Source organism: Lissotriton helveticus, chromosome 10 (genome assembly GCF_964261635.1).
Source record: "Lissotriton helveticus chromosome 10, aLisHel1.1, whole genome shotgun sequence".
NCBI classification, from domain to species: domain Eukaryota; kingdom Metazoa; phylum Chordata; class Amphibia; order Caudata; family Salamandridae; genus Lissotriton; species Lissotriton helveticus.
The window spans coordinates 826,978,446-827,001,510 of record NC_136071.1 but is presented as its reverse complement, the minus strand read 5'-3'; the positions used below and the strand labels follow the sequence as shown (position 1 = coordinate 827,001,510).

At 44.5% G+C, this 23,065-nt stretch overlaps 1 protein-coding gene across 1 annotated transcript in view; it reads right to left on the bottom strand.

Moving 5' to 3' along the window:
• The window catches only part of ENKUR (enkurin, TRPC channel interacting protein), a 97,641-nt gene that overhangs the window by 19,323 nt on the left and 55,253 nt on the right, over positions 1 to 23,065 (bottom strand). Inside the window, exon 4 of the mRNA XM_078663438.1 lies at positions 16,138 to 16,284. Within this exon, the coding sequence (XP_078519564.1) occupies positions 16,138 to 16,284 (147 nt within the window). The remainder of the gene's footprint in view (positions 1 to 16,137; positions 16,285 to 23,065) is intronic.

Below are 23,065 nucleotides of genomic sequence, written 5' to 3'. Positions count from 1 at the left end.
AATACAGTAAATAGGACTTCAGGAACACTGGTGTTGCATAAATATTAGGAATAGCTCCATCAATAAATAAAATGAATATCAGGTTTATATATCACCAATACATGGAATAATAAAGCCTGGTTCATTTAAATGCATAACCACATTTTCATTCTGGTATCGCTGCCACCAATTAAATAAATCAGGAAGTTTACATTTGCAAGATAAACCCACTTTGAAAAAGATAACAGTACTTGTGGAATCATGGGGAATGCATGCGGGCTTCTCTGGATTCACGGTGCACTGGGGACTCTTATGTTCACGCGGGGCCCATGCGCGTGTACCTAAAGACAAGGAAACACGGTAAATATGACATTTGGCCCTCCGCTGCCACCGGGGAAGGATGTCCGCTTGCCGGTGTGGTTTACTTGAGCCTACGGCAATATCGCAGGCACCAGGGTAGCACAGTTCGAAGTCAGTAGACGAACGAACGGCTACCAGCGGGGTCACTCAGTCTCAGCGCTCGCTCAAATCAACGCCGGTGCACAGTTCCTTGATAACGCGGCACCCCTCCAGGGGAAACGACCCACATCACTACGGCTGCAATCGAATAGCGATTCAGTCGGGGCACAGCACTCCCTATGCCAGCATCAGGGTTCTCAGGGGCTTCACGGACCTCCCTCCGACTTCCTCATACGGGGGCTGGTCCCACCACGGCAACAGTTTCCCGGGTCTCTGGGAAAGGGCAGGGACGCTAATCCCGCCCAATGAAGGCCGGCCTCTCCCCGCCCCGGCGCACCACCTCACCTTCGATCACTGCACAACCAGGAAGCGCGCAACGCCGGTGGGGCTCGGAGACGTCCGAGTCCCCCGCGATAGGCGCTATTCACGAAGGGGGCACTGTGGAAGGTCGCGACTCGACTTTTCTTCACAATTTCGCCACCGGGGGGCGGGGGGGGGAGGCGGCACATAAACTTGCCCACAGTCTTTTGGGGCAATGAGGCACTAGCTGGGCAGGCGCTGTAGGCGCAAGGTTACTGGAACACGCCTGACTGGAACGCCAGTCAGGAATCAGGCTATTAACCCTTGCCACTCTACTGCCTGTGCTCTCAGGCACCTCAGGGGTCAGCAGGGCAGATGTCACTCTGGTGTCAAGTCTGGAATCTGAATTACATCTAAAATGGCCGCCAGGGACTGGGCTTTATATAGCCAGTGCCCTGAGGTACTGGCACGAGCCAGAAGGTTCTAGAACCTTCCCTGGCTGTGTCAATGGCATGGCACTTTTGAGGTGTCTTTTGGTCACTCAGAGCCACCGTACTGGGGCACTGGAGCAGCCATTTTGTGTACCTGAGGAAAGTTATGAAATTCCTGTCAGGAAAGTGCGCCAACCAGAAAGGGCGCCAAAACCTCAAAAGGTCAGGGTTCAAGGAGGCTCCAATGGGAGTCACTCACATGAGGGAAATATGTGTCCACCATTTTAAGGTTAAACACACACAGGTTGCCAACCTCAGTTTTCATGTCCACAGGTTTCGCCAGGCGCCTTGTACATAGGTGCCAGAAACCTTGTGAGCAACTGGGTGTCAAGGAACACCTAGCCCCATGAAACAACACACAAAAAGGTCCTGGTAGACAAATAAAAAACGGCAAATTTTGGGAGGTTCAGGGGAACAAAAGAAATCATATTGGTGAGGGGACTCTCAGAAGCAGACGGGTCCAACAACCACTAAAACTTATAGTTTTTTGAGTGAATTTCAAAGGTTTTTTAAAAGCTAATTCCTAACTATATAACTCCTGAAACCTATGGTTTTTTCAGTGAATTTCAAAGGTTTTTTAAATGCTAATTCCTAACTATATAAGGCCTGAATCCTATGGTTTTTTCAGTGAATTTGCAAGGTTTTTTAAATGCTAATTCCTAAGTATATAAGGCCTGAAACCTATGGTTTTTTTCAGTGAATTTCAAAGGTTTTTTAAATGCTAATTCCTAACTATATAAGGCCTGAAACCTATGGTTTTTTCAGTGAATTTGCAAGGTTTTTTTAAATGCTAATTCCTAACTATATAAGGCCTGAAACCTATGGTGTTTTCAGTGAATTTCAAAGGTTTTTTAAATGCTAATTCCTAACTATATAAGGCCTGAAACCTATGGTTTTTTCAGTGAATTCGCAAGGTTTTTTAAATGCGAATTCCTAACTATATAAGGCCTGAAACCTATGGTTTTTTCATTGAATTCGCAAGGTTTTTTAAATGCTAATTCTATTAGCGGATAACGTTTTTATATATTAAAACGTTTTTTAAATCTCAAATGCCTGCTTTGCTAACAGAGTTTTTAAGCACAGGCTCTTTTGTCTCTGGTGGCCATCTTGGGAGACTGCATATCAGAATTTTTTTAATGAAATATAAGAGGATTTGAGAAGTCACTCAAAATGTGCCCTAATTTTCTTTCTTCAGCACTAAACATAATTTCTATGGCAAAATGAACCCCCTCATTTTGTTCCTTTGCAAATTAAATGTTTTAAGTGTTAACACTTTATTCCAATCAAGATGACTTCAGGTGTGCCATACTTTTGTCTTAAGTAAGACTGTTAGCGCTCTAGTTGTCCTTTAGAACACTCTGGGACATTCTGTCATTGGGCTATAGTTGGGCTATATCTGGCTGATATTTGGGCTACATTTGTTTTTTTTTGTCTCTGGTGGCCATCTTTGGGCTACATTGGGCTACATTGGGCTACATTTGGGCTCTAACATATATATAGCCCAATGTAGCCGAATATATATTTTTTAAAGATAATTTTCGTAAAAACCACTGGAGCACATATCTTGAGACATAGCAAAGGCACATCGGGCTACCAGTCCCTACAATTTTGCCAAGTTTGGTGGAAAACCATTTAGCCGTTCGGGCTAAAAGTGAGTCCAACCGCCCTATGGAAATTAACATGGGGAAAACACGTTTTGGGACCCCCCTTTTATCTCGGCCCCCGCTTGACGAATCCCCCCCAAACTTTCAGGGAAGGACCGGAGCGCCGCGAGGCAAAGTTAAGGAAAATTTCAGGAAGATTCCTCAACCGGCGCCAAAGTTATTCCCAATAGAATGTTGCGATTTCCCTATGGAAAACAATCCTAACTATATATACCTACTGGCTATCGCCAGTAGGTAATATATATATATATATATATATATATATATATATATATATATATATATATATATATATAATTTCTATGGCAAAATGAAACCCCTCATTTTGTTCCTTTTCAAATTAAATGTATTAAGTGTTACCACTTTATTCCAATCAAGATGACTTCAGGTGTGCCATACTTTTGTCATAAGTAAGACTGTTAGCGTTCTAGTTGTTCTTTAGAACACTCTGGGACATTCTGTCATTGGGCTATAGTTGGGCTACATCTGGCTGATATTTGGGCTACATTTGGGCTCTTTTGTCTCTGGTGGCCATCTTGGGAGACTGCATATCAGCATTTTTTTAATGAAATATAAGAGGATTTGAGAAGTCACTCAAAATGTGCCCTAATTTTTCTTTCTTCAGCACTAATCATAATTTCTATGGCAAAATGAACCCCCTCATTTTGTTCCTTTGCAAATTAAATGTTTTAAGTGTTAACACTTTATTCCAATCAAGATGACTTCAGGTGTGCCATACTTTTGTCATAAGTAAGACTGTTAGCGCTCTAGTTGTTCTTTAGAACACTCTGGGACATTCTGTCATTGGGCTATAGTTGGGCTACATCTGGCTGATATTTGGGCTACATTTGTTTTTTTTTGTCTCTGGTGGCCATCTTTGGGCTACATTGGGCTACATTTGGGCTCTAACATATATATAGCCCAATGTAGCCCAATATATATTTTTCAAAGGTAATTTTCGTAAAAACCACTGGAGCACATATCTTGAGACATAGCAAAGGCACATCGGGCTACCAGTCCCTACAATTTTGCCAAGTTTGGTGGAAAACCATTGAGCCGTTCGGGCTAAAAGTGAGTCCAACCGCCCTATGGAAATTAACATGGGGAAAACACGTTTTGGGACCCCCCTCTTATCTCGGCCCCCGCTTGACGAATTCCCCCCAAACTTTCGGGGAAGGACCGGAGCGCCGCGAGGCAAAGTTAAGGACAATTTCAGGAAGATTCCTCAACCGGCGCGAAAGTTATTCCCAATAGAATGTTGCGATTTCCCTATGGAAAACAATCCTAACTATATATACCTACTGGCTATTGCCAGTAGGTAATATATAGATATATATATTATCTCCCCACAGAGTCCGGTAAAACGGGGCTCGAACTTGCAGCGGTCCTGCACGGATCCCGGAAATCACAAAAATTCGCCACACTTATTCCTTATTCAAAGAAACAAAGTTCAGGACATTTCCACAGTGCTCAAATGCTGTTTGTTGCAGACACCATAGCCTCGGACCGACGTGTTTCACCTTTACGGCTTTGTCACGGAAAGGAAAGGCATGTTACACTTCCGTATTCATACAATCGTGATCTAAACATAGAAACAGGATCTGCATGACATTTCACAAAAATACATGGCCGCCATCTTTAACTGGTTTCAATCCCGTGTTCTGAAACACGAGGCTATCGTGTCTGCAATAAACAGCATTTGAGCACTGTGGAAGTGTCCTGGACTTTGTTTCTTTGAATAAGGAATAAGTGTGGCGAATATATATTTATATTATATATATATATATATATATATATATATATATATATATATATATATATATATAATCACCCGAAGATGGCTCGCTATCACACAGACCATGGGCGCTTCTCAATCCGGTGCGCTTTCGTCGGTAGAGCCTTACCGCGTTAATATTTCCCACAAGAATCCCCAGTTGGAGATAAAATGAAAACGCACTCACGGGTTGTTTGAATCCCCCAGTCTTCAAATTTAATTCATTTGGCAGGTAGGTATACGGAGACATACATACATATATATATATATATATATATATATATATATATATATATATATATGTTTCAAATTCCGCTCAAAGACGCCGACTGCGGCCCCGCGGGAAGTGGCACCAACGCCGGTCGAGCCAACCGGTGAATTCTAATCACAAAAAGTTCCAATTCCACAGTGCTCTCAGTCCGCAAAATCACACAAGAGACTTCTGCTGCTCCAAGGGTGTTTATTTAAACTAACAACATGTTTCGGCTGCGGACAGCCTTGATCACGTTAGTTGATAGGCGTGTTCCCATTGTTTATGAAGTGAAGGTGCAAAGGACAAAGAAACAGGACTGGTAACCTCGTAACTTTGTACATAACTGAAAACAGTACTAAAATAGTAAATTTCACACAATCAATGATATATTTCACATCACTTTACAAAATTGTAATTAATGTTATCATAAGCACGAAGAAATACATTGCGCTATCATGGTCAATTAAATCAAAATGCGGCGGCACGTTCAAATTGCAAAAGAAACAATAACCATTAAAATAACAACAATCTGTTCTTATCGTGCCGAGTTAGGTACGTTGTGCGGTCCAGCCGGCACCACAATGATAATATCATATCGCAGATCCGCCATGTTTGTAGTTTTACATGGACTGAGCAAAACTCACAGCTCTTTAAGGATTCAGAGACCACGTGAAGGTGCAAAGTGCACCAAAATACGAGCACACTCCTTGCTCTGTATCAATATACACAGAACAGTGTATCCAGGATTGATAGAGAAAATAAAATAAAATAAAATAAATTAGAAAATGACCTAACCTGTAGATCAAAGGTTAACAGTCTGCACAAATCTGAAAGTCATAATGAGATAACAGTACAGAAAGTGTGTCTCTGGGGATGGTATAGTGAACCATAGAAATTCATGAAACAAGCATAAATTTACAAAAATAGCTATGTAGGTTAAATGCCACACATTTCTAGCTAGTTTCAGGTTATTTATAGGTAAAATACCTTCATAATGTGGCCGTGAGCCCAGTTACAAAAAAGTACTTCAAATGTCAACTGCTCAGGGCCAAAAGAAACTGTAGTACCACCGCAGCATATGAACAAGTTAGTCTAGAAATGACAACCAGATTCAGGGAGAGAGGCTATCCAGCATGGGTGATTAAGAAGGCAAAAACCAGGGCCGATGGTATCCCTAGATCTGATACCCTTGTAGATAAAGAAAAAGATATGAAGAGTGAGGAAGAACAGACACGACTGATCCTCACATATAACACCGAATCAAAGCAGATTCGCAAAATCGTATCTCAGAACTGGAATATCTTAACCAGTGACAATGTGATAGGTGAAGACATTCCTAGTAGACCCCTTATAACATACAGGAAAGGGAGGTCCATACGTGACATGGTGGTGAAAAGTGACATCACCATTTATCAACCTGCACAAAATCTTGGATTGGCCGGTTTCTTCCCCTGCGGCCACTGTAAGGCATGTAGATTCAGCACACACAAGAGAGCTGTAGAATACAACGGAATCAAAAAAGAAATAACGCAATTCCTCACCTGTAGTAACACTTTTGTTATCTATGTGATTGTATGCCCTTGCCGCCTGTGGTATATAGGCAGCAGCATTAAACAGGCTAAAAACCGTGTATTAGAACACTACCGGGCCATCTCTAACAACAATGAGAAATATCCTGTAGCCAGGCATTTTGCTGTTAAACATTTTTCAAATCCAGCCCAGATGAGTTACCATGTTTTAGAACAAATCCAAAGAAATCCCCGGGGAGGAGATAGGACTTTAAAATTGAGACAAAAAGAGTCCAAGTATATAATTGAGTTTCAAAGTAAGACCCCGGGAGGACTGAATCAGGATGAGGAATTAGCAGTCCACCTTAGGGGCTAATTCCAATGTGTCATATGCAGTTTTCTTGACTTGCCTAACCACAGTATTCGTATATGTACTGTATGCCCTGTTTTCTTTCATGTATGCATGCACTGTTTATTTATAATGTGATGCTCTTAGTGAGTTTTTAATTGAACATGTAGAATATCTAAGTTTTTGTTCTCTCATTTTTTTAGATTGATACCGGGAATGAGATTGCTTCATCACCATAATCACTCGTCGTTGTAAATATTTGGAATGTACTTTTCACTTTTCTCACGAGCACACTTTACTTTCATTGTGACATCTTGGCAGTTCCCTTAAGTACGGTAGGCCCCGATGTGGGGGGCAACCTTCTTAATATGAATTTGGTGCGTCATTGCTGGAATTGACATTTGAAGTACTTTTTTGTAACTGGGCTCACGGCCACATTATGAAGGTATTTTACCTATAAATAACCTGAAACTAGCTAGAAATGTGTGTCATTTAACCTACATAGCTATTTTTGTAAATTTATGCTTGTTTCATGAATTTCTATGGTTCACTATACCATCCCCAGAGACACACTTTCTGTACTGTTATCTCATTATGACTTTCAGATTTGTGCAGACTGTTAACCTTTGATCTACAGGTTAGGTCATTTTCTAATTTATTTTATTTTATTTTATTTTCTCTATCAATCCTGGATACACTGTTCTGTGTATATTGATACAGAGCAAGGAGTGTGCTCGTATTTTGGTGCACTTTGCACCTTCACGTGGTCTCTGAATCCTTAAAGAGCTGTGAGTTTTGCTCAGTCCATGTAAAACTACAAACATGGCGGATCTGCGATATGATATTATCATTGTGGTGCCGGCTGGACCGCACAACGTACCTAACTCGGCACGATAAGAACAGATTGTTGTTATTTTAATGGTTATTGTTTCTTTTGCAATTTGAACGTGCCGCCGCATTTTGATTTAATTGACCATGATAGCGCAATGTATTTCTTCGTGCTTATGATAACATTAATTACAATTTTGTAAAGTGATGTGAAATATATCATTGATTGTGTGAAATTTACTATTTTAGTACTGTTTTCAGTTATGTACAAAGTTACGAGGTTACCAGTCCTGTTTCTTTGTCCTTTGCACCTTCACTTCATAAACAATGGGAACACGCCTATCAACTAACGTGATCAAGGCTGTCCGCAGCCGAAACATGTTGTTAGTTTAAATAAACACCCTTGGAGCAGCAGAAGTCTCTTGTGTGATTTTGTGGACTGAGAGCACTGTGGAATTGGAACTTTTTGTGATATATATATATATATATATATATATATATATATATATATATATATATATATATATATATATATATACAGCCCGTTTTTCTTACAGGAAACAGGACTGTATTAAAAAAAAAAAAATTTCGTTTCTCTAAGAAAAGCAATTAACTGTTTTGTTACATTCATAAAGGGGAAGAGGTCCCAAATGGATTACAAAGGATTACAATCTTCTTTGAGGTGTCGGTAAAAAAATCAAAGTTTTGGTACCAGATTACAATTTGCCATTTCCAAATACTGAATCGGTATCCATTTCTAAACACATTTACGTTGTTTTATGAGAGTGGCAGCTGTTATTTGGAGTATGTTTTTGGTCATCAAAAGCATTGTGTTCTGGTTTGACAGCTGGTCAATAGTGCAAGTGCGGAACAGGCATTCTGTAAGAAGCTCACACATCCTGAGGTTGCTCAGTGTTTTGAATATTACATTCATGGCAGGGTCGGTGGATGGAAACAAACCTGACATTGCTGGTTTTCTTTCTCACATAAATGTAAGGCTTTCATACCTGATTCTCTTTCTCACGTTACATGGAAAGTTTTCAGAAGACTGCAACCCAGTGCTTTAAATGGGCCGGTACTGTCCAGGACGGAGTACCAGCACTTTTTTATTTTGAGAGGGAGAGTACCGGCACTTCTCAAGAGAAATGCTATACTTTTAATTGGAGAGTAGCGGCACTTCTCGGAAACAAGCAGGTACTCTGTTACAGAGTAACTGCACCTATATTTTTCCATTTCAAGCACTGCAGCAACCTAAGGAACAGGCGAGTGTCTGATAGCTTTTTAGCAAGGTCCTTAGAGAGTTGGATACCGGGGTCAATATGCTAGTGTTGACGTCATTATCACAAGGGACGCTTAAGTATCAGGTGGGCTCCAAGGTCATCAAGATGTACAGAACCGTGTATAAATGAATTGTGCATGGGCTGTCCAGCAACCCAACTGTGGAATTTGTACTGTGACCAGGGCAGAATCGAAATTTGAAATCTTGGGTGGGATTAAGGGTGTGTGCATTAGCATTTGCAGCAAAATGACAGAAAAGAGAGTAGTTGTTGACTGGTTTCAAGATGAAGATATGAACGGGGGGAGTAGGTCAGAAGGAACACTAGGCTACTTTCCTGAGGAGGGTGTGGGTGAATCCGAATCCAGCAGAAGCAGCCACTAGAGACTAAAAAATGTCCTAGGCCAACCTTGTGGCAGACGCCTGGTGAATTTGAGACTCATTCAGATGTTATAACATGTAAATAATCAAATATAGGCTACTGGCAGTTTAAAGTTGAACAAAGGTTGCAGCATTTTATTTTCTCCTGATTATAAAGATTTTATGTGATGATAAAATCATTGCTTAAAAAGAGGCATATAAATGAGTGGAGGCCTCAGGTAGCTGGCTGCCCGCCTCACAGCACAATTCAGAAAACAGGAGTTACTTGTTTGCTGGGCTCCATGATCCTGAATTCCTGCGAAGAGAGAACCTGTCCAAGGGGCTCTTATTAACTTACCGAGATCAGTCAGGTTTGGTGAATTTCTCCCCACGCCTATTAAACGTTAAGTCTGTTCCTACCTCCCCTGCACACTTTTTACCGGTTTTGACCTTATCTTGAAAATCCAGCCGGGACAGCGACTGTGTTTGAAACTGTGGTAGATAACATTGTTTACACAAACAAGCACCTGAATTGTGATATCTCGTTCTAAGCGGCCAAGATTTCTTTCTTTTTGATGAACATGTCTTATTAAAAAAAGTCACTTGCTCTTACCACAAACTCCAAGGTTTGTAATACCAGCATTAAAAAGATTTGAAACGCGTCCCTGCACATGTTTCTTTTGTCATAAAACATGTGCTGGCACTAACATTCACTTTACTCGGAGAACATCTCAAATCGCCGATTTATTTTTGTAACATTTCGAAACCATATTGTCATGGCAATGAAAGGTGAACAATTGAAAGCCTGTGCAAAGAAACCGAGAAGGCGTCGCTCGAAGAGGATATTATGGCAGCGCTGCAAACACGAAGGCGACTCGAAAACCCTCTCAGATTTCTTTGCCTTTTCCCAAAATAAATACAGTTCTCTACATTCTGGGGCCATGTTGGGACAAGCCACCTAGCAACAAGAACGTGCAAGGTTGTATAATACCCCGCATACTATTTACATAGTACGAGCGAATAGCTTTCACGTTTTAGAAGTCCTTCAATGCTATTAATGTTATTCGCAGTTTACCAAGTTCTTTTTTAAAGTACAGCGACATCTAGCGAGCAGAATTCAAAAGAACAAATTAATGCCAGTGGTACACTTTTATTAGCTACCGAAGGGAACTAGCCACCTGCATTCAATGTCACGCCTGCGGACATTGAACATACTTTGAAGTAACATAATACAATTCTAAAAATTACCAAGATCTGAATAATTTTTATTTAGAAAGTGCAACATAGTTGAGGATATGTTGGGCACAAAATGGGAACGGAGGTTTGTGCAAAGATCTTGCTCTAATCCAATCATATTGATATTTTAGAACCACAAGAACTGCACCGAACATCATTTGAGACCTATAAAGTTTAAAGGGTGGCAGGGTGCATTCGATATTCGTAATTATTTTTTTTATGATCATTGCGTCATCTAAGAGGGCCTGATTACTAATACATTTTAGAGTTAAGAAAGTTTTAAGATGACAGGCCCTGAGTAGCACACTAGCTCGCTACGAATACTTCTTTCTAATGTAGCAGTCATCGCACTCAGATCCACCCTCATGCTTTGAGAAAGCCTTAAGGCTGTCTTAATTCTGGAAAACACCTTATTAAAACAGGCCCAAGGTATTTGGTTGCTCCAAAGTTACAATTCTTGCCAGTCGATGCAGTTCACACAAATGGACTCTTTCTGAAGGCTTAATCTGTTCCCCTGCAAAAGGCCTCAGCTCCCTGATGGGGCCGCCTCGCACTCCTCTGAGCACAAGAGCAGCCCCACCCCGCCCATTGTCATTCTGTGTGGGGCTGATTGCCCCATACAAAATGACAATGGGTCAGTCTGGCTGGCACAGCATGTGGTGGCCTCATCCAGCCTCAGTCCAGGGCAGGGCATTCTGTCACATGAAAGTGCAAAAACGCCCATGAGCTGCTAGGTGAGAATCCAGTTAACTAAAGGAAGGCGGTGAAAGAAGTTGAAAGGAAATGATTACAGTTTTAGTACAGCAACCATGATTGCTGCTTTTTTATTTTATTCAACTAACAACCATTGACAAAGCCAATAGTTCTGGCTTGTTGTAGGTGTAACGTTACTTGTTCTAAGTGTAACGTTACTTCTTGTATTATATATCTGGATGCAATGACAGAAGCAACAAAAATACCAGTCAGGCGGCACATTATATTAAGCACAGAATTTTAGCTTATGTGTTTTACGGCACACATTTTGTTACATCAAACACCCTTTTGAAGAGACCCCCTAGTTTTCTCATCCCACTTAAAGCTCTGGAAACAACACCATGTCACAGTCGCCCCACGTCAAGGCCCTGCGCATCATGCATGACTCATGCCTTCCACTTTTTCAGATTGCCTATGTGCAGGGGCATAGTGAACCCTGCTCTACCCCACCCCTTACTTTAGGAACTACAGCGAGGGTGGAGTCCTTGATGGGTCTCATAATTAATGTGAAAAGGTGAGTGAGAAAGTAAGTTAAGGGATGAGTGGATGGATGGATGGCTGGATAGATGAGTGAAATGATGGATGGATGGATGAGTGAAAGGGTGGATGACGGGCGAGTGAATGGGTGGATGGATGAGTGAAATGACGGATGGATTGATGAATTGATAAGTGAAAGGGTGGATTAATGAATTGATAAGTGAAAGGGTGAATGGATGGATGGATGAGTGAAAGGGTGAATGGATGGATGGATGAGTGAAAGGGTGAATGTAAGGCTGGATGAGTGAGTGAAAGGGCGGGTAGATGTACAAAAGGATGGATAGATGAGTGAAGGAGTGAAAGGGTGGATGGATGAGAGAAAGGATAGAGGAATGATAGGTTCAATGGATGGATTCATGAGTGGATGAGTAGATGGATGGGTGTGTGGATGGAAGGATGGATGGCTAAGTGAAAGGGGAATTGAAAGAGAAAGGGGGATGTGTAAATGGATGACTGAACAGGTGAATGGCTGGATGGATGAGTTAATGGATGGATGTATGGAAGAGTTGAAGGATGAGTGTACAGACGGATAGAAGGAAACGTGATGGATAGGTTTGTAAATGGATGAATATGGACATGGATCGGCACACATATGGAAGGACAGAATAAATGGTGAAAAACTGAATGATGGATGAAAGTATGATTACACATTGTAAGCCCCATTATCTTAAGCAACATTTCCTATATATTGACTTTCTCATTTATATGAGTGATTGTCTCTATATAATATGTGTGTGTTGTAACGCACGCCAAAACTCTGCCGCACATAGTTGGGATGAGTAGCACTATACAAGAAATTAAATACACATGAGAGAGGGTCTATGTGAAGATGAGGGGCGCCATTGGAGGGTGGTATCAAGGCCAGACTGGCCGGAACGGGCATCAGGCGTTTTCTCTGGGAGCTGGAAAGGTGGGGCCGGTTTTGTTACCATAAAAAGACCTGCACATTTGCTTAAAGCTGCTCGTATACTGACAAACCTTGAAGTGCACAATTGTCTCAACCTAATATAAACTTATTTTCACTTGTACTTTAGTGGTTGTCTATTTACTTACTTATATACTATTGCGCAACCTTCTCTGATGTGTCTTTAAACCTTACCTTTTGTCCTGAATTTTGACCTCCTGTCTTGAATTTTTGTCCTGAATTTTGACCCTTTGTCCTGAATTTTTACACTCACTCGCCTGAATTTGCACCCATGCCAGTTGGTCACTCTAGGCATCACAGCGACCCCTCCAGGTGCCGGTGGTTGGGGGGGCGGTGATCCTTGGCATTCAGATGGAGGGGGCTACCAATGACAGAGGCGACAAGTGCAGGCGCCCTGCAACCCACTCATTACCACCACATGAAGGAAGAAAATAACCCGATCAGCTCGTCGACCCAACTTCCTGAAAAAGCTTTCAGACACCATGGAAAGGCAGCAGCATTTGCTGTCAGCGAGTATGTCAAATTAGATTTGTACAATAAACCTATTTGTAAAGGAAACTGCATTAAATGTGTGCCCCATCACGGTCACCACTCAGTGTCTTCAATCCCTTGTTCACCCCTCTTTTAAACCTCACGTCAACTCATGCATGGAAACCTCAAGGAGGACAGTCCCCTCCGAATATGCGAATGTAGTGTAAGCTTATAGGGGTAGATTTACAAGCCCCTTGGGCCACTTTTGCGACACTTTTCCCATGTTAATAGTGAGGCAAAAGTGGCGGAGGGGCTTGTAAATCTGCCCCATAGCGTTCAGCTTTTGGCATGCCAGTGGGGTAATTTTAGGGTTTAGGGTGGGTATGGGTTTTGGGGTGGCAGGGATAATTTTAGGGTTCAAGGTGGGTATGAGTTTTGTGGTGCCAGGGATAATTTGAGGGTTCAGGGCGAGTATGGGGTGCTAGGGGAAATGTTAGAGTTCAGGGTGGATATGGGTTTTGGGGTGCCAGGGGTAATGTTAGGGTTCAGGGCGGGTATGAGTTTGGGGGGGCATGGGTAATTTTAGGGTTCAGGGTGGGTATGGGTTTTGTGGTACCAGGGGGTAATTTTAGGGTTCAGGGTGGGTATGGGTTTTGGGGGTACCAGGGGGACAATTTTAGGGGTCTGGGCGGGTATGGGTTATGGGTTTTGGGGTGCCAGGGGGCTAATTTCAGGGATTAGGGAATGTATGAGTTTTAAGGGGGCAGGGTGTAATATTAGGGTTTCATATGGGTGCTCTAATTGTTGTCCAGTTTGAAATGCAGAATTCACCACTTTTTTTTTCTCAGCTTGGCCCGAGCATTACCCGATCCTGATTGTCTGCCATTTTAGCCCCGCCCCTATTGATTAACATTAGCCACGCCCCTTCATTTGCCAGGTTAGCGCCCCCCCCCCTGGAAAAATTTCTGCGGATGCCTATGTAGCTAGCTGTTCTCATACAGAGACGAATTTGACAACTATCAAACCAGAATGTCACATTTCTATTTTGTAAGTATTTAAGTATATATCGTCTGTCAACATTTGTTGGTTTCTTCCCTTCCCGTGTTTAATTGGGGTATTATGATCCCTGTCAGCATAGTTTTTGAGTACTACACATGTAATATTAAGAAGGCTCTTGCTATCTTTCAGTTTGTTAACTTGCCATTTGCAAGTTTGTGTCTTTTTACCAGTTTTTTACAGCAGAAATATACTTCTTATAATATCATCCAGCAGTGCTTTTCGACTTAGAATTATTACAAACTCCAATAAATAGATCCTTAATCACTATAACCAAGACCATGCACCACCCATTTTGCACTTTCTCTGGCTTTATGATTTTGCATTTATGTAGGTTATTCACAAACAATTTCCACCATCCCATATGACTAGTATCTCTTTCTCCTGCTCTCAGAGTGTGTGACGTATTTATTACTTATGAAATTATATCTATTGTCACATCTGTAATACTTGCAGCTTTGCTGTTTTTACCTCAAGAAGATGAGGACAACTTATTTTCCTATCTTAGACCAGGGATTATAGATATGCTATTTCTCATGACTTGGATTTATTGATAACAAATTCATGGTCCAAGTAGTATAGTGGGTTGATTTGATATGTGTGCTGGTATATTAGTGCAAGACTCTGCAATGTACAATTATATTAATGCAGTCCCAACTAGGATCTAAATTGGTTAGCTAATCACACACCTATAAGCAGGTGTGAAGGGCTGTCCGTGGCTTATTTACACTCTCGGGTGGCGGGTTATGTGTTTAGGTTAAGCAGCTAAATGTGTTATTACACATAGCTCAGTCACGTATATTAACTGGGACTGTTCTTTTGGGTGTGTATCTCTGTCTGGTCAGCAGTGCAGGGATGAAACAACGGAAACAACGGGTTTCTGTCCAGGAACATACCAAGACGTCTCCTTAGGTCGCGGGGGGGGGGGGGGGGGGACATGATGTGATTGCACCAGGGGTGTGGGTTACTGGGTCTACTGTGGCAATACTGGCAGGATGTGCTGGCACTGTAATGCCTGCTCACGAGCTTTCTATGCTCTGGCAGCACGCTAAGCCAAGTAATATAATCAGGTGGAATATGGCACCGCGGCGAAGGTATTTGCCATTGTTTTTCTCTGCTGGTATCCTATCATGAAAGCATATTTGTCTGGCAATTAATAGATTAGTTTAATGTATTTTGTTTGCGTAGCAGAAACATGTTTTGGTATAGTATGACGATGTTTCTAGGAGCTAAATACCACATAGCATGAGCATTTTGGCCCAATAGCCTAGAATATCACGAATATTCTTAAAAAAAGAAGGGAGATGTAAAATATGTTCCAAGTTCCCTAGGCACAGAATACCAGCTTTGTAATAACCCCCATGGGTACATGTTTGATTATATAGATGCAAAGGCCCTTGTCTCCATGGGAAAATTAGCCTGCCCCTTACTTTTCAAATCAGACTGCTGGGGGAAGGAGGGGTTTATGGTAGCAGGACCACAGGAAATCTAAGAAGCCTCATAAGTTTTACCCGGCTCTTTATAATCTGTGTGTCTCCTTTCCAGGACCTGTGCAGGCCCTCTCCAGAACCTCACCAATTCTACAGGATGGCCCAAAATCCTTTTAAACTTCCATTTTAAAGCGAAAAGAGGGTTAGGTTGTCCAAGGCAAACTAAAGGGTTGATTTTAAAAATATTATAAAAGAAAATAAAAGAAATACCTAAAAACCCTAAAAAACGAAAATTCAAAACTGACAATCAGCTGTCCAGCCGAAGGCACATTTTCACAGCAGTTTCCAGACTAACTTACTGAGCAACCGGGTTTCTAACAAATTACCAAACAGCGAGATCCACATGAAAAATCTGGAATGTTATTTATTTGCAGGTTTATTTTCACTTCTAAGATATTTATGAAATTCTTAAAAATCAGTGAGCGTACCTCTAAGACGCTTGTTCTTTCTTCCTCTGAGAGCTGTTTCATAGCACCTTGCTTAAGGCGCTCCCGAACATAGTAATCGTACTCTTCTTGGGCCCTTATCACTTCCTCCTTACGCTTGCAAATGTATTCAGGAGTAACACCGTAGTCCTGGCAAAAAACAATGAAAAGGAATATGTTACATTTAAGCTATATTATTATTTTGTTTTGCAAAAAAAATTCCTAAAATGGATAATGTGCTGTAAAATTAATTCTCCAACAGTGTTCTATCACAGGTGAGCAAAATGACCAGCACGCCACTTATCCCCAGACACACGGATATCCTGAAAACTCTATATGAGCGAAAAGCAACAAATTACCTCTCCCTACGGGTCCTCTAGTCTTGTCAGTGGTTGTGCTAATTCTCAGTCTTCATTGACCCACAGATCTCTGCATATGTTGGTACAGGCACTGATTTCTCCTACGCAAAACCAAAGGTGGTGATGGACGGAGCGTTGACAATACAAGCACTCACCCCCAGTCAACTAATCTGGGTTTCATCCATCACCGTTCTTTAGCCCACTCTGCCACCCCAGTTCAGACATGGCCATATGCAAATCAGTCTGACCCTGTGCCTCATGGGACCAGTCCAGCCCGAACTGCCAAGCCATGCCTTCCCTGGACCGGAAACAAGCTTCCGAGGACCGGTTTCTGGCATTACAGCCGTCTTCAGCCCGGCTTGCTTGAATCCAGTGCAAAGTGAGCAAGGGACACACGTCTGAGCATACCCTGCCAACTTATGGCGAACAAAGCAAAACCAAAGGTGGTGATGGACGGAGCGTTGACAATACAAGCACTCACCTCCAGTCAACTGATCTGGGTTTAATCCATCACCGTTCTTTAGCCCACTCTGCCACCCCAGTTCAGACATGGCCATATGCAAATCAGTCTGACCCTGTGCCTCATGGGAATAGTCCAGCCCGAACTGCCAAGCCATGCCTTCCCTGGACCGGAAACAAGCTTCCGAGGACCGGTTTCTGGCATTACAGCCGTCTTCAGCCTGGCTTGCTTGAATCCAGTGGCAACGTGAGCAAGGGACTCACGTCTGAGCATACCCTGCCAACTTATGGCGAACAAAGCAAAACCAAAGGTGGTGATGGACGTAGCGTTGACAATACAAGCACTCACCCCCAGTCAACTGATCTGGGTTTAATCCATCACAGTTCTTTAGCCCACTCTGCCACCCCAGTTCTGACATGGCCATATGCAAATCAGTCTGACCCTGTGCCTCATGGGAACAGTCCAGCCCGAACTGCCAAGCCATGCCTTCCCTGGACCGGAAACAAGCTTCCGAGGACCGGTTTCTGGCATTACAGCCGTCTTCAGCCCGGCTTGCTTGAATCCAATGGCAAAGTGAGCAAGGGACTCATGTCTGAGCATACCCTGCCAACTTATGGCGAACAAAGCAAAACCAAAGGTGGTGATGGACGGAACGTTGACAATACAAGCACTCACCCCCAGTCATCACCACCTTTGGTTTTTTACTGATTTCTCCTAATCAGTGGTCTCATACATTTTTTCTGGTTAACCACACAGCTTAATTGGAATATTGCCCTCATTCTCCTCTGGTCCAGGCCAGCACTCCCCAGCTCTGTGCTCCGGTCCAGGGCCCCCTCCTCGAGCAGGGTTTGTGCCGGCAGGGCACCTCAGGTGATCTTCTCCTCCTCGCCTACCCCGGTCTCCGCCTGCATCCTAAACCCCTCTCACTCACTTTATTTACTTATTTTTGTGTGTCCCTACTGCTCCACTGCTTAACTGTATTCTGTACTGTACTGTTTTCACCGTAGTTTTCTTCTGTGTATTCTTCCCGCCGCTGCCCCCTGCAGCCCCGCCCCCTGACACAGCACGCTCCCGCCACCCTACCTCTGTTTCGTCCTCTCCCCTACTTAATGCCGACCACTGTGCGTTCTCGCCGCTGGCAAGCCCTTCTGCGCCTGTCCATGCCTGGACCGTGCACAGCACCAGACCCCCTGACCTTTGCGAGAACCAAAGCACCGGACACCGCTACAACGCCTACACCCTCCATGCACTCAACGCCGGCTGATCCTCCAACTGCTTCCAGGCCACCCTGAAGCTCACCCATGGACCCTTCACCTGCCGAAGCTGCAGCTACACCTGCCAGCGCTCACCGGCACGTCCTGCCTACCCCACCATAGCAGACCACAACCACCTCAGATGCGTACTGCATAACATCCACTCTGTCCACAGACACACCGTCGAACTCTGGGACCTACTCGACTGATCCTCCCCGGCCGTCGCTTTCCTGATGGAGACCTGGATGAACTCCTCATCGGCATCCGACGTTGCAATACCCATCCCGGATGGCTAAAAGATCATCCGCAGGGACCGCACAAACAGTCGGGAGGAGGAATCACCATCGTCCACAGAAATACCCTCAGAATCTCAACCAACACCGAAGACACCCTCAGCACCGCCAAACACCTGCACTTCCAGATCCACATCGATCCCAACACCACCCTGAGAGGAACCCTCCTGTACAGAACCCCGGGACCTCGGCCACAGTTCATAGACTCCATCACAGATGCCGTCAGCGCGCACGCCCTGGCCTTCACAGACTACATCCTCCTCGGAGACCTGAACTTCCACCTCAAGAACACCAACAACAGCAACTCCACCACACTACTTGACAACCTCGGCCTCAAACAGCTCGTCACAACACCTACCCACTCCGCTGGACACACGCTCAACTCCATTTTCTCCGCCAGCAGCCAAGTCTCTATCAGCCACACCATCGAACTCCACTGGACCGACCACCGCTGCATCCACTTCTCCTTCAAGAAAATCACCACACACAACCATCAGCAATGAATGCTCCAACGCAGTTGGAACAAGGTCACCGAAGACCAGCTTACCACCACCCTCGCCCGAGACCTACCAACCGACCACACCGACACAGCCGCCCGCAACCTCAAGCGGTGGATCGAGGACTGCGCTGACACTCTTGCCCTGATCAAGAAACCCACAAACAGACGCACCGACAGAAGAACCATCTGGTTCACCCTGATCTCCAAACATCCAAGCAGACCTGCCGGAGACTAGAGAAGAAATGGCACCACAAGCAAACACCGGACAACCATGCAGCCCTCAAGAACGCCAGTCGCAGACACCACTAACTCATTTGAATGGCCAAAAGGACCTCCTTCAAGGAACGCATCAACAACAGCACACACAATAGCAAAGAGCTCTTCAACATCGTGAAGGAACTTGCCGACCCCAGCTACAGCTACAGTGACATCCCGCTGTCACAAGACCTCTGTGACGCTCTAGCAACCTTCTTCCACAGCAAGATCGCAGACATCCATGACAGCTTCAACACCCAGACCTTTCTGACAGCCACCGACACCCAGACTCACCGCCCCCTAGTCACACCGGTCACCTGATCTCCTGGAACCAAGTCAACATCGGAGACACCATCAAGACCATGAACACCAGCCACTCCGGCTCACCATCAGACCCCTGCCCCCACCACATCTTCAACAAAGCGAGCTCCATCGTCGCACCCCGACTCCATTATATCTTCAACAGCTCATTCGAGACCGCCACCTTCCCGGAAACCTGGGAACACGCAAAGATCAACGCCCTACTCAAGAAACCCAAGGCAGACCCAAAGGACCTCAAGAACTTCTGGCCCATATCCCTGCTCCCGTTCTCGGTGAAAGTCATAGAGCAGATGGTCAACAGATAACTGACCCAATTCCTCGAAGGGAACAACACCCTGGACTCGTGACTATTGGATTCCGCAGCAACCACAGCACCGAAACCGCCCTCATCGCTGCCACCGATGACATCAGGGCCCTGCTGGACAATGGCGAAACTGCGGCCCTCATCCTCCTGGACCGCTCGGCCGCATTCAACACTGTCTGCCACCACACCCTGTGCACACAACTCTACAACGCAGGGATCCGTGACAAAGCCCTGGACTGGATCACCTCCTTCCTCACCAACCAAACCCAGAGAGACCACCTCCCTCCATTCTGCTCCAAAGCCTCCAAGATCACCTGCAGCGTACCCCAAGGATCATCCCTCAGCCCCATTTCCACATCTACATGACACCGCTTGCCAACATCGTCCGATCACACGACCTCAACATAGTCTCATACGCCGACGACACTCAGCTGATCCTCTCCCTCACCAAAGACCCCGCCACTTCCAAAACCAACTTCGAAGCAGGGATGAAAGCCGTCACCGAATGGATGAAGAGAAGGCGCCTGAAACTGAACTCGGAGAAGACGGAGGCCCTCATCCTCGGATCCAGTCCTTCCACATGGGATGACTCCTGGTGGTCAGCCTCCCTGGGAACTGCGCTGACACCCACTGACCACACACACAACCTGGGGTTCATCCTGGACTCAACGCTCTCAATGACCCAACAAGTCAACGCCGTCTCCTCCTCCTGCTTCAACACCCTCCGTATGCTTTACAAGATCTGCAGATGGCTCTCCACCCAACCCAGAAGGACGGTCACCCAGGCCCTGGTCACCAGCAGGCTGGACTATGGCAACGCCCTCTATGCGGGAACCATGGCCAAACTCCAGAAGAGACTCTCAACGCATACAAAATGCCTCCGCACGCCTCATCCTCAACATCCCCTGCCACAGCCACATCACCGCCCACCTGAAGGACCCGCACTGACATCAAGTCAACAAGAGGCTCACCTTCAAGCTCCTCACCCACCCTCACAAAGCACTCCAAAGCGCAGGACCAGCATACCTCAACAGGTGACTCACCTTCTACATCCCCACACGTTAGCTCCGCTGACCTCGCCCTCGCCTCCGTTCCACGCATCCACCGAACAACCGCCGGAAGCAGATCCTTCCCCCACCTTGCCGCCAAAATATGGAACACCCTACCCATCCACCTACGACAGACCCAGGACCTGCTGACCTTCAGGAGACTCCTCAAGATCTGGCTGTTTAATCAGTAGCTGCCACCCCCCTCCCCTAGCGCCTTGAGACCCTCACGGGTGAGTAGCGCGCTTTACAAATGTTTGATTGATTGATTGATTCTCCCAAAAGCTGGCCCATTTCACAAATCAAATTTGTAAGGTAATAAGACTTCATAATGGTGTACAGACTACACATGAATGTTTAAAGAAAACGTTGTTGAGCTCAAGAATGTTGATTCACCAAAATACAGGGGTAGTGTAAGGAACATCACAAATCCTTTGACTCCTGATGACATCACTTGTTTGAACCACTTGTCCGACCAATAGACTTTCAATACCCTCTTACTTGCTGCAGAGGACCTAGGAATATATCATGGAATATGAACTACAGAAAGTAAACCGTGCTATTTATCCCTGTTTACTTTTTTCTTCTGGTCTCTGCCTTCTTAATCCTTGACATTGGGAGTAGCAACTGCAGTGTCAGGGTTACCAATTAGCAATCCTTCGATAGCAGCTGCCACAACTGGCTAGCCATAAACAAAGTATAGCTTACTAGATGGATTCCTATATGGTGGGGAGCTCTGGGGGCATGTTAATGTCAACGACCTAGAGCTGACGGAAAAGCGTTTTCACAGACTTCTCACCAATCTTCCTCCTAGCATTCCACTAGTGCCACTTCGCTTAGACCTTGGCATTCGTCCACTTACCTATAAAGAAAAACGAAGACCTTTGATGTACTGGAGGAGGATCTGGTCCTCAGCAGACCTACTATTCTATCGGCTGGACTTGGAAAAGATGACAAAACTCCCTGAGGCCACCGGAATTCCATGGTTGGGATACATTAAAAAATCACTCAAGGAGATCGAGTGATGTGACGTGGGCTCACACAGAAATGTCTAGTGGCATTTCGAAGTCTACGCTCAAGGAGCGGTATTGGTGATACCTAGTTGGTAGATTGCACCAGTATGGGGGGGGGGCAGGTACCCTTACTGTATCTTTATGGAATTTAAAGACACTTATCTCTTGGAAAGGTATATGGACACAATTGAGCATTGTGGTGCTAAGACACCATACATTAAGTTCAGAATTGGGACTTTGCCACTTCAACCATTTACTGTGAAGTGGTGGCGCACCCTTGTTGATGTTGAACCAAACCTAAGCTGCCCATGTTGCCCAGAGGTCAAGAAAACTGTAGATCACATCCTGTACTTTTGCCCACAGTATCAAGTACACAGAAGAAATGGATCTTCCATTATTCTGTAACTTGGGCAGTAGGGGCTACAAAATTGCAACTAGGGTATCCAGGGCAGACATAGCTCAATTCATTATCGTTGTTGTCTCCCGGTTTCTGGTATATATGTGGTGGCACAGACAGAAAAAGATTACAATATTGCCGCCCAGCATCCAGTACCTAAGAATCTTGTGTGTCCGAGATGTACTCCGCTGCCATCTATGATTCCTTCCTTAGACTGTGTAATAGTAGTTAATCAGTATAGGATTTGTTAGATGCAACCAGGGCCGGACTGGGAACCAAAACTGGCCCTGACAAAGAGCTCGGCCGGCCCTCCTGGGTGCGACCGAGCTGTTTGCCATGGCCGATTTCGGGCGATTTTGTTACAGAGGCCGATTTTGCAGCTTGCGGCAAAAACGGCCCTGTAACAAAACGGCCCCCAAGGGCCCAAAATTGGTCCCCACCCTAGCAGCCCACCGGGAAAATGCCCGGTGCCCGCTATGGCCAATACGGCCCTGGATGCAATCCACTCTCATCTTAAAATCGTGCTGATGTTCCCCTTTAAGGCTGCTAGTCTTAATTGTGCGCATTATAAATATTTTAACGATTTAATAATGTATTTGTTATGCTACCCCTATATGCTGCTAGCCTTAACTGTGGGTTTTTATAAATATTTCAACTATTTTTTATCTTATATGTTATGTTTTTAAGTGTTTTTATGCATGACTTTACAGTTTTAGGTTATTGCGTTTGCT